The 12,825-nt window shown below is 44.4% G+C and overlaps 1 protein-coding gene across 1 annotated transcript in view; it reads right to left on the minus strand.

The window, feature by feature from the left end:
- svep1 (sushi, von Willebrand factor type A, EGF and pentraxin domain containing 1) overlaps positions 1 to 12,825 on the minus strand; it is a 289,678-nt gene that overhangs the window by 115,557 nt on the left and 161,296 nt on the right. The window contains exons 15-17 of the mRNA XM_073048583.1: positions 9,214 to 9,438; positions 4,335 to 4,568; positions 539 to 700 (exon numbers count right to left, since the gene is read on the minus strand). Coding sequence (XP_072904684.1) covers positions 539 to 700; positions 4,335 to 4,568; positions 9,214 to 9,438 — 621 coding nt within the window. The remainder of the gene's footprint in view (positions 1 to 538; positions 701 to 4,334; positions 4,569 to 9,213; positions 9,439 to 12,825) is intronic.

The following is a 12,825-nucleotide window of genomic DNA, read 5'->3' on the forward strand; positions in this document are numbered from 1 at the left end:
GTAAAACGTAAGAGTCTTATTTCCAAATACTTCAGCAAATGTTCATTTTCACTCCTTAATTATAGGAGTAAATTAGCTACACAATTATTAATTATTTGGAGGGAGTTTAAGGCAAGTCAAATCTGTTTTACAATGAGATCAGAAATCCATTTTTGATGACAGCTTTCTATATTGTGAGCTCAATGCATCATAACATTTTTAAACCTGATTTATATTGGTAGGTTTTGTTGCAATTCATGGTGACAACTTCCAGGTTTAGAAATCAAACACTCTCACAGTTCAGGCACCCACCAACAATGTCCTCAAGCCCTCAGGCATTAGTGACAACACATTCCAAAACTGAGGAATGTGGTTTCCTTTACTTCTGTGCCTATATTAAGAGTTATGGCACTTCCAATATTATAAAAATGCAGTGTGGTGTCTTGCCTGAATTATCAATATGTACAAATCTACCGTGCCACCCAGCAATACAGGCAAAGCTCTCAGTTTCATTTCTGAAAGTTTACCCAGGCCAGTGTCTGTAAACTCTGTGCCTTACCCTTGCATTCATCTGTGCTCCTGCTGTGCATGTACTCCGTCGAGGTTCCAGAGGGACACATCTTGCACTCCAGTTGTCCTTCCAGATCCTGATAGGACCCAATCCAGCAGCTCTCACAATCACTGTGTTCCAGTGAGAAAAATGTCCCCACAGGGCAATTCACTGCAAGATTTCGCATGGGACAAAGAGAGACCATAAGGTAATGTACAAACGGCAGGAAGTCCATTTATTTGAATGCTGTATAAGAAACATTTTTATCCTGGAATGAATCCGGCACAGTGCTGCATTTCACCCTTTTTCCCATGCCAAGTTGAGTGTTGAAGTATTCTAAGTGCAGTATGAAACCTGTGTAGCATCATATTCACAACCAGAGGGTTTGGTTGGAATCGTAAACCCCTATGTTAAAAACAAGCCCACAATGCATTTTCATATAAAGGTTCAACAATTCATTTAATATGAACCTTATGAGAATGTAGACAGTATACAACCTGAAATTCATTCTCTTCACAGACATCCATGAAACAAGAAATCCCACAGAATGAATGATAGAAGCATTGAAGGCCCGAAGCCCACCCCCTACCCCCTGCCTTTGCACAAGCAGCAGCAAAATTAGACCAATTTTTATTTTGAAATATTATTGTCTCTTTTTCCAAATTAGTGTATTTTGGTGAACAGTGACTAGGTTGGAACTTGCATGTAAATGAGTCTCAATCTCGCTGGCTAAGCCTTGGAATGCTTTCCGGTCGGTCATCGTCTGTCATGGGGCAGGGTCTCGCTGGGATGACATAGCATTTACCTGGTGCCACACCAGAGCCCAGTTGGGGAGAATTGGTAAGAATAAGTTACATTTTGTTTTCATTAAATGGATTACTTAAACATTTTTAGTTTTTTTTTTAAAAAGCAAATGGTTTTGAAAATTTTTACATTGTTACTTTCGGAAATGCTTATGAATGTCTTGCGTATTCAGTTGCACTAAAAATCCTTGCTGGCTTTGACAGAAGGAAATGCTGGAGGCATGTTTTACTGCCAGTCAATGGTTTCCTGATGAGGTTGTGGGAGGGATCGGTTATGGGTTCTTACATCACTTGAGGCCAAGTAACTGATCAGGGCCACACATTTCAGAGCCAGGACAGATAAATTTGGCAAGTCTGACCTAATTGGTCTTGCTCATTTAAGTACAAGACTGCAAATACTGAGCATGGATAATGAACCCCACTCAGATAAATCTAGGCCTTCCTTTACTCCAGTCACTGGGCATTTGAGAACCTTCGGCTGAAGCTGTTAATGAATGAACTACTCTGATAGATCTCCTCTGGTCCAGGAGCATGACAGAGTGTTGGTGCTAATTTCCTTTCCTATTATTCTTAGGTATAAATGTTGGATAGCAGAAGCAGTTCAAAGTACCAAATTATCAGAAAGTAATAGCACAAAAGCATGTCTGAGTCCCTTATTAGCTCTTTAATGGAGGGGTATATTTAGACCATTTCTCTGATGTTGTCTTTACGTACATTAAAAGCTCTGGCTCTTCTCATGCTAATAGGAGAGGGGAGGGTTAGTTATATTGATGCCCATCGTCTCTGATCTCTAAAAGCAAAAATACAATTGCAAATCTGGAAATCTGATTTGGAAACCAAAACAAAATGCTGGGAATAATCAGTAAGTCAGGTCCTATCTGTGAAAAGGAAACGGTTAACATTTAAAGTCGGTGACTTCCCTGACATTGTCAGAACTGCTTTTATTTTTCCAATGATTTCTAGATCTTGTAGATCAGGGGTTCCCAACCTGGGTCCATGGACCCCTTGCTAAATGGTATTGGTCCATGACATAAAAAATTTGGGAACCCATCATAGATGGTTAATTAAGAAGTTTGCTCATGCTGTGGGATTCTATTAATGACGATGCAGCCAATGGTAAATGGATAAATTCTTGTAGCAAATGGTTTGAGAAGAAGCTCATTGTTTTGAGCAGTATGATTTCTCAGTTTATCTTTATGTGTGTCCTGTGTGTAGGAATCTGCATTTATATAGAGCCTCTGACACACTGATGTTTGACACAGGAGGATCATTAAATAAAATCTAATACCAATCTACAGAATCAGAATTATTATCACCGGCATGTGTCGTGAAATTTGTTAACTTAGCAGCAGCAGTACAATGCAATACATGAAAAGACAAAATAATTAAGTAAATCAATTACAGTAAATATATATATGTTAAATAGTTAGATTAAAAATAGTGCAAAACAGAAATGATATAAAAAAGTAAGGTAGTGTTTATGGGTTTAACGTCCATTTAGGAATCGAATTGGCAGAAGGGAAGAACTGTCTCGGAATCGCTGAGTGGATGTTGTCAGGCTTCTGCCTGTTGAGAAAAGGGCATGCCCTGGATGACAGGGATCCTTAATAATGGACGCCTCCTTTCTGAGGCACCCCACCTTGAAGATGTCTTGGATACTACAGATATCAGTACCAAAAGATGGAGCTGACTATTTTTACAACTTTCTATTGATTTGGGTATTATAGAAAAAGCTAGGATTTAAAGAGGGTCAAGAGAAGGGCAAGGCAGAAGAGTTTTGGTCAGAGATTTACAAGTTCAGATAGCTAAAAGTGCTATTGTCAGTGGTGGACTGATGAGAATCCAATTTATTACAGAGAGTGCCTCTGTCTAGATTTTGATATCAGGTTACGAGAAAGAGTATTACATGGTTACATGGGGAGATTGAGCTGACCGTCAAATGGGATTGATCTGAGGCTTAAACTGTAAATACTGTAGAAAATACTACACTCACTCTGATGGAAGCACTGAAGATTTATTTCACCTTTAGTGAAGAGAATATACACTCCCAATATATGGCTTCAATCTTGCAGAATAGATTAAAACCATGAGGACTCTTTGGGCTTGGCACAAGCATCATTTTACCAAAGTTGTCGCTACCCAATGAGCATGTTAATGAAAATAATTTAGAATCACAATGCAGGAATAACTCCAGGACATATATTAGACATATGGGCCTACACATTGACAGTACAGCCCAAGTCTGAAGTTCTGGGTCATGCTATCCATAAGTTTAACACAACACTTCCACAATTCACTGTAATTGAGGTGCTGACCTCAATTACACCTTCACCTTCACCACAATAGTACAACTAGCATCAGGAAAATACGATGCAAGGAGAAAGTCACTTAAAAGCTAGAAGGAGTTGGGTGTCTTATCAGAATTATGAATGGCAAAGTAAGTAGAAAGGAATAAAATGGAAGAGGGAAACATGCAAGATAAAATATTTGAAATCACACTGATAATACAAGATGCAAGAACAGAATTAGGCCATCACATTTGCTCTGCCATTCCCTCTCCCTCTCAATCCCATTTTCCTGCCTTCTCCCTTTTTCTGCCTTTTTCAAGCCCTGACTAATCAAGAACTTATCAACCTGTGCTATAAATATACCCAGTAACTTGGCTTCCATAGCCATCTGTGGCAAAGAATTCTACAGATTCACTATTACCTGGCTAAAGAAATTCCTCCTTATCCTCTCCACATCCACTCTGTCTAGGCCTTTCAATATTTGACTGGTTTCAATGTAATCCCTCCTCCTTCTTCTAAACTGCAGAGAGTACAGACCCAGAGTCATCATACACTCCTTATACGTGAAATCTTTCATTCCCAGAATCTTTCTTGTGAACCTTCTCTGGACCCTTTGCATTGTGCAATGAGTGCACAAAGACTCAATGAGAATTTACACCTTTTAATTTAAAACATTCCGAATTCACTGCAAATTAAAACTCCTAAAATTCTTACCGCACATGCGTTCCTTTAAGACAGATCCTGGTCTGCAGAATAAAGCTGCTTTGTTGCTCTCCAGGGACTTGCTGTTTGACCGAGCCGTCTCAGACCCAAAGGAAAACTGATACAGAGGTTCACTGTCCAACGCTCTTTTCAGCCGGCTTGTCACGCGTTCCAATGTGTTAAGAAGTCGCTTTTGATTATCAGATTCTACTGTGTCATTTTGATCTTTCGGCAGTGCGACAGAGGCTGGAAATTTGGTAGAAAAAAAAATCCAAGCATGATTCCTGCCCTCTTCTCTTAACAACCAACATCTTCCCATAAATACTCAGCTTCCTTCGAACAATGTTACTTCTTCATAGAAGTGAGGTCTTCCTCCTGTTTGTATGTTTCTATGGCACTAACTAGTGCTGGTAGCACAAGAGAAAGTAAATAACTCCATGGTTGTGTTAGCTGTGACTTGGTGAATAAAGCACTCACTGCTGAGTCAGGAGTCTAATGGTTTATGTCCCAGGTCAGGGACCTGACAACAAAAATCTATTATGTAATCTATTATCAATGAGTGAGTGATGTGCTGTCAGAAATGCTTGTTGTTTGGTTGAGATGTAAAAGAGATATTTACTTCTCTCTCTTAGAACACTACAAAATGGAAACAGGGCCTTTGGCCCACCTAGTCTCTGCTGAAACATTAATCTGCCTCGTCCCATTGACTGGCTCCCTGACCATAGCTCTTCATACCCTCTTATCCATGTACCTATCTAAATTTCTCTGAAATGTTCAAATCAACCTTGCATTCACCGCTTGTGCCAGACGCTCGTACCTTACTCTCACCACCCTCTGAGTGAAGTTCCCCCTCATGTGCCCCTTAAACAATTCATCATTCACCCTTAACCCATGACCTTTAGTTGTTGTCTCACCCAACCTCAGTCAAAAAGGCCAGCTTGCATTTTCCCTGTCTAAAAAATCTCCCCCTCAGTCTTCCACTTCCTAGGGAATGAAGTCTTAACCTCCTCAGCCTTTCCCTATAACTCAGGTCTTCAAGTCCTGGCAACATCCTTGTAAGTTTTCTCTGCACTCTTTCAACCTTATTTACATCTTTCCTGTAGGTAGGTCACTAAAGCGGCACACAATACTCAACCAACATCTTGTACAATTTCTACATAACATCCCTACTCCTGTACCCAGTGAATTGATTTATGAAGGCTAATGTGCCAAAAGCTTTCTTTGTGATCCTATCTAGCCTGTGACTCCAATTTCAAGGAACTATAGATCTATATTGCCAGATCCCTCTGCTCTACCACACTCTGCAGTGCCCTACCACTCACCTACTCTGGTTGGTTCACCCAAAGTATAACACCTCACACTTGTCTGCATTAAGTTCCCTCTGTCATTTTTCAGCTGGTCCAGATCCCACTTCAAGCTTTGATAGTCTGCCTTGCTATCTACTACAACCCCAATCTTGGTATCATCCACAAATTTGCTGATCCAGTTTACCATCCAGATCATTGACACAGATGACAAACAATAATGGATGCAGTGGCACACCACTAGTCACAGGCTTCCAGACAGACTAGTGACAAACTACAACCACTCTTTGGCTTCTTCTGCAAAGCCAATGTCTAATCCAATTTACTATCTCATCTTGAATGCCATGCGAATAAACTTTCTTGACCAATCTCCCTAGCGGAACCTGTCAAAAGCATTTCTATAGTCCATGTGGAGAACACCCATTGCCTTTCATCAACTTTCCTGATAATTCCCTCAATAAAGCTCAATGAGATTGGTTGGACATGACTTACCTTACACAAAACCACGCTGACTACCCCCAATCAGGCAATGTCTATCCAAATACTTATATATCCAGTCCCTTAGAATACCTTCCAATAGCTTTCCCACTACTGATGTCAGGCTCACTGGCCTATAATTTCCTGGCTTATTCATAGAATCTTTTGCAAACAACAGAACATTAGTTATCCTCCAATTCTCGGGCACCTCACAATTTCTGCACTTGCCTCCCACAGAGTCCGAGGGAAAATTTTGTCAGGCCCTGGGGATTTATCCACCCTAATTTGCCTCAGGACAGTAAACACCTCCTTCTCTGTAATCTGTATAGGGTCCATGATCTCGCTGCAGCTTTGCCTCACTTCCATAGACTGTGTCCATCTTCCAAGTAAATACAGATGCAGAAAATCTACTTAAACTCGCCCCCGTCTCTTTCCGCTCCTTGCATAGATTACCACTCTGATCTTCAGAAGGACCAATTTTGTCCCTTGCTGTCATTTTGCTCTTAAAATATCTGTAAAAGATATCTGTAAAATTCTCTTTCACCTTGTCTGCTAGAGCAACCCCATGTTTTCTTCTAGCCCTCCTGATTTCCATCTTAAGTGTTCTGTTGCATTTCTTATGCTCCTCAAGTACCTCATTTGATCTTGTCTGTCTATGTTTGCTATTTAGCTCCTCCTTTTTCTTAACTAGGGCCTCAATATCTCTTGAAAACTAAGGTCTCATAGACCTGTTATCCTTACCTTTTATTCTGACAGGAAACATGGGTGACCTCAGCGATTGGCAATGCTTTTCCAAAATTGTCTGACTGGTGTCAACGGTCACGTAACCAGGACTTGTGATACGCACCAGCTGCTCGTACAAGCACCCACCACCTGCGCCCAAGGCTTCACATAACCCTGATCAAGGGGCTAAGCAGGTGCTTGCCCAAGCGTGATCTGCAGGCTAACATTGGGGAGGAGCACCTTACACCTCCTTTGGTAGAGGCTCATCTCCACATCTCCGCCCTCTATATAAATTGAATAATCTCCTTATTTCTGGCCTCATTAGCACATGGCACAGTAGCAATCCTGAGATCACAACTCTGGAGGTCCTGTCCTTTAACATAGCACCCAACTCCCTGAATTCACTTTGCAGGACCTTGTCACCCATGTCATTGGTATTGATGCACACCATGACCTCGGGCTGCTCACCGGCCCACTTAAGAATGCTGTGGTCTCAATCTAAGAATTCCATGATGTTGGCACCGGAGGCAACAAACCATCCTGGAATCTCATTCTCATCCACAGAACCTCCCCTCCATTCCCCTAACCAACAAATCCCCTCTCACTGCAGTTTTCCTCTACTCCCACTTTCCTTTCTGAGCCATGGAACCAATCAACCAACCAGCTTGCAGCTTTTCTCTGGTAGGTCAACCCCCCCCCCCCCCAACCATATCCAAAGCAGTATACAGAATTGGGCAGAAGAGTCACAGGGGTACTCTGCATTGGCTGCCTATTCCCTTTCCCTCTCCTGACAGCCATCCAGGTTCCTGCCTCCTGCAACTTCGGGGTCAATACCTCCCGGTAGCTCCTGTCTATCACCTCTCATTCTCCATGTGAGCCGAGGCTCCTGCTCCTTAACACAGTCTCTAAGGATCTGTAGCTCAGTGCACTTCATGCAGATGTAGTTATCAGGGAGACTGGAGATCTCCCAATGTTCCCTTCTCACTACTAACTCTGAACCCATTCTATGAGTGCACTATGCTATGTACTATCAGAAAAAAAACGTACTGGAAACTTACTTAGACCCCGTGTCTGTTCTTACCCAAGCCAGACCTCCAACACTGCCCACTCCAACAACAGCCACTCCACTTACACCTCCTTTCGCTTTATTGGCACAAACAGTGACTCACTCCCAACGAGGTTTACAGTCATGGTCCAAATATCTTTTAAACATTTTAATTACACTTCTGGCAGTTCGCTCCACAAATTACCTGTTTGCTTTGTACATTACAAAAGTACATTTCACAAATGTTTCAGTGCTGTAAAAATGCATTGGGACATTTTGAAAAGCACATTCGCGGTGACATCATAATGCCAGTGTTTACCAGCGTGATGCTTACAAGTGTATGCTGATAATTTCTCTCATTCCTTTTGATGTGGAAGAGCACATTTGTCCCAAGGAGTTATGTTGTCCCTTACTATTCTAATTCTCGCACTTATTTCCCTAAAGGCTACTCTCATTGCATGCCCATCAATTTCAACTTGAAAGCCAGAGTCGAGGAAAGTTTCTACCCTGCTCTTATAAGATTATTGAATGACTGCCTGATATGATAAAGTAGACTCTTGACATTACAATCCATCTCATTATGATCTTGCACCTTAATGTTTACCTGCACTACATTTTCTCTCTAGTTGTTACACTGTATTCTGCATTATGTTATTGTTTTTCCTTGTTCTACCTCAGTGCACTGTTTAGTGATTCGATCTGTACAAATGGTATCCAAGACAAGCTTTTCACTGTATCTTGGTACATATGATTGTAAGAAAACCAATTTCAATTCTGAATCTTTGACTACTCACCTACACAAGGTATAATGTACAGTAGCCAAATAACCCACCAACCAACACATCTGTGGAATGGGATAGGAAATGCAAATAGTCTGCAGGAGGAGCATGCAAACTCTAGAGAGAAAGCACTAGGATTAAACCTGGACTGCAGGAGCTGTGAGGGAGCAGCACTACTTGCTGAGCTACTGTGCAGCCTAAAAATGATTGGGGTGTAGAATCCATCTTGTGCCAAGGATTTTCCACAATTGGCTTTGGACTTCTGCTTGTTTTATAGATAGTGTTGAATGGTGCTGAAAAGATCATAGGCAGAATGGACTTGAATGAGGACAAAAAAGAGACTGCAGGAACAACGACTAACGCACTGGAGGAACTCAGTGGATCGAGCATCATCTGTGAGGTGGGGGGGGGGGTGGTTTAAGGAACTGTTGATGTTTCAGTTCGAGACCTTGCAATCAGGACCTAAGATTCTTGTTCAGTTTATTATCTAATTCTCCAACTTATCTGAGATGATTGTGCTGATATTGTACAAATGTAGCAGATTATTAAACCTTTGTACTTACCACTGATGTTAAATACCAGATTGATCTTATGGTCGATTTCTTGTGTAGCAGTGCTAATTCTCCTATTAGATTGTCTCTTTGTCTTCGGGGCTGACTTCACTGGAGATACAGTTAAATATTCTTGTTTGCTTGATCGCTTTTGTAATCGACGGGAATTCTCCGGTTCATCGTAAGAGTAATCCATTTCATTCAATGGCTCATAATTGTCTCCCCATAATCCTGTCCCTGATAACAAGATGTGTATCTTGTTAGTGTGGATCAATACTTAACACTGGAAGCAATGAGAAATCATTTTTCTAGCAATGTTGTGAGAAATCTCTTTAATAACACAGGAGAAGGTCAGGTACAGGCCGAAACGTGATGGTGGGGTCCAGGCTCAGAGCGAATTGAAGCAACAGGGCCCGGGTCTTAGAATGAGGAATGACCGGATGTTTGGAAGATTTAAATGCCGGTCCAGATGGATCAAAAAGTTTGGGGGATTGGGATCAGAGGCAAGGCTCAGGCCGGTTCTATGTACTGCTCTGCCACGTCTGCGGTGCACTTCGCTGCACTGAGTCTGGGGCAGTGGGCCAGCCTCGGGCTTCGTGTCTGCAGGGTCCACGACGTTTTGCTTCGCTGTGTGATGAGCTGAGGCTGAGGCCGTGGGCCTGCTCCGGCTGCTCTCGGCTTCGTGTCTGTGGACTCACTTTTGTTCTAAAGGCTATTTGCTTACTTTTATTGTTGGCACAATTTGTTTTTTCCCTCTCTCTGCACACTGGGTGTTTGTCGGGTTTTTTTTAATGGGTTCTCTTGGGTTTCTTGTTTTGTGGCTGCCTGTAAGGAGACAAATCTCAAAGTTGTATAAAGTATACATACTTTGATAATAAATGTACTTGGAATTTTTGGAAAAGGAAGTGAATGAGTGTTTGCAGCAGAGTGGAGAGATATTGTTGTTACAGGAAGCAAATAGTTATATTTAACTAAACCATAATGTTATACTGATATGAACATAAGGCACACAAACAAGCCAATCAGTCCCTTGAAATGGTTCCACCAGTCACTTTGGCCATTCTATCATCACCCATCCCTCTTGCTGCAGTAATCCCCCGAACAATCTGTTTCATTATTAGCAACACCACCCATCAAATCAGACTGGCTAATTTTTAATGTCCTCTACCTGAAATCCACAAGCTTGCCTGCAGAATCATTCCATCCAGGAAACCAGACTTGCAAGTTGTCTCTCGGCTTTGCCAGCTGTTCTGCTTCCTAATTGGCTGATCTTCCACTTCAACTTCAGGCTCAAAATCCCCATCCTAAACTCCTCTGCCAACACCCCCTCCCCAACATTCCAAATCCCCGTCCTAAACTCCTCTGCCAGCACCCCCTCCCCAACACTCCAAATCCCCGTCGTAAACTCCTCTGCCAACACCCCCTCCCCAACATTCCAAATCCCCGTCCTAAACTCCTCTGCCAACACCCCCTGCCCGACATTCCAAATCCCCGTCCTAAACTCCTCTGCCAACACCCCCTCCCCAACATTCCAAATCCCCGTCCTAAACTCCTCTGCCAACACCCCGTCCCCAACATTCCAAATCCCCGTCCTAAACTCCTCTGCCAGCACCCCCTCCCCAACACTCCAAATCCCCGTCGTAAACTCCTCTGCCAACACCCCCTCCACAACATTCCAAATCCCCGTCGTAAACTCCTCTGCCAACACCCCCTCCCCAACATTCCAAATCCCCGTCGTAAACTCCTCTGCCAACACCCCCTCCCCAACATTCCAAATCCCCGTCGTAAACTGCTCTGCCAACACCCCCTCCCCGACACTCCGAATCCCCGTCCTAAACTCCTCTGCCAACACCCCCTCCCCAACATTCCAAATCCCCATCCTAAACTCCTCTGCCAACACCCCCTCCCCAACATTCCAAATCCCCGTCCTAAACTCCTCTGCCAACACCCCCTCCCCAACATTCCAAATCCCCGTCGTAAACTCCTCTGCCAACACCCCCTCCCCAACATTCCAAATCCCCGTCGTAAACTCCTCTGCCAACACCCCCTCCCCAACATTCCAAATCCCCGTCCTAAACTCCTCTGCCAACAACCCCTCCCCAACATTCCAAATCCCCGTCGTAAACTCCTCTGCCAACACCCCCTCCCCAACATTCCAAATCCCCATCCTAAACTCCTCTGCCAACACCCCCTCCCCAACATTCCAAATCCCCGTCGTAAACTCCTCTGCCAACACCCCCTCCCCAACATTCCAAATCCCCGTCCTAAACTCCTCTGCCAACACCCCCTCCCCAACATTCCAAATCCCCGTCCTAAACTCCTCTGCCAACACCCCCTCCACAACATTCCAAATCCCTGTCCTAAACTCCTCTGCCAACACCCCCTCCCCAACATTCCAAATCCCCATCCGAAACTCCTCTGCCAACACCCCCTCCCCAACATTCCAAATCCCTGTCCTAAACTCCTCTGCCAACACCCCCTCCCCAACATTCCAAATCCCTGTCCTAAACTCCTCTGCCAACACCCCCTCCCCAACATTCCAAATCCCCGTCGTAAACTCCTCTGCCAACACCCCCTCCCCAACATTCCAAATCCCCATCCGAAACTCCTCTGCCAACACACCCTCCCCAACATTCCAAATCCCCGTCGTAAACTCCTCTGCCAACACCCCCTCCCCAACATTCCAAATCCCTGTCCTAAACTCCTCTGCCAACACCCCCTCCCCAACATTCCAAATCCCTGTCCTAAACTCCTCTGCCAACACCCCCTCCCCAACATTCCAAATCCCCGTCGTAAACTCCTCTGCCAACACCCCCTCCCCAACATTCCAAATCCCTGTCCTAAACTCCTCTGCCAACACCCCCTCCCCAACATTCCAAATCCCCGTCGTAAACTCCTCTGCCAACACCCCCTCCCCGACACTCCAAATCCCCGTCCTAAACTCCTCTGCCAACACCCCCTCCCCAACATTCCAAATCCCCGTCCTAAACTCCTCTGCCAGCACCCCCTCCCCAACACTCCAAATCCCCGTCGTAAACTCCTCTGCCAACACCCCCTCCCCAACATTCCAAATCCCCGTCCTAAACTCCTCTGCCAGCACCCCCTCCCCAACATTCCAAATCCCTGTCCTAAACTCCTCTGCCAACACCCCCTCCCCAACATTCCAAATCCCCGTCCTAAACTCCTCTGCCAGCACCCCCTCCCCAACATTCCAAATCCCTGTCCTAAACTCCTCTGCCAACACCCCCTCCCCAACATTCCAAATCCCCGTCCTAAACTCCTCTGCCAGCACCCCCTCCCCAACACTCCAAATCCCCGTCGTAAACTCCTCTGCCAACACCCCCTCCCCGACATTCCAAATCCCCATCCTAAACTCCTCTGCCAACACCCCCTCCCCAACATTCCAAATCCCCGTCCTAAACCCCTCTGCCAACACCCCCTCCCCAACATTCCAAATCCCCGTCCTAAACTCCTCTGCCAACACCCCCTCCCCAACATTCCAAATCCCCGTCGTAAACTCCTCTGCCAACACCCCCTCCCCAACATTCCAAATCCCCGTCCTAAACTCCTCTGCCAACACCCCCTCCCCAACATTCCAAATCCCCGTCCTAAACTCCTCTGCCA

The sequence above is a fragment of the Hemitrygon akajei genome, chromosome 6 (assembly GCF_048418815.1).
Source record: "Hemitrygon akajei chromosome 6, sHemAka1.3, whole genome shotgun sequence".
NCBI classification, from domain to species: domain Eukaryota; kingdom Metazoa; phylum Chordata; class Chondrichthyes; order Myliobatiformes; family Dasyatidae; genus Hemitrygon; species Hemitrygon akajei.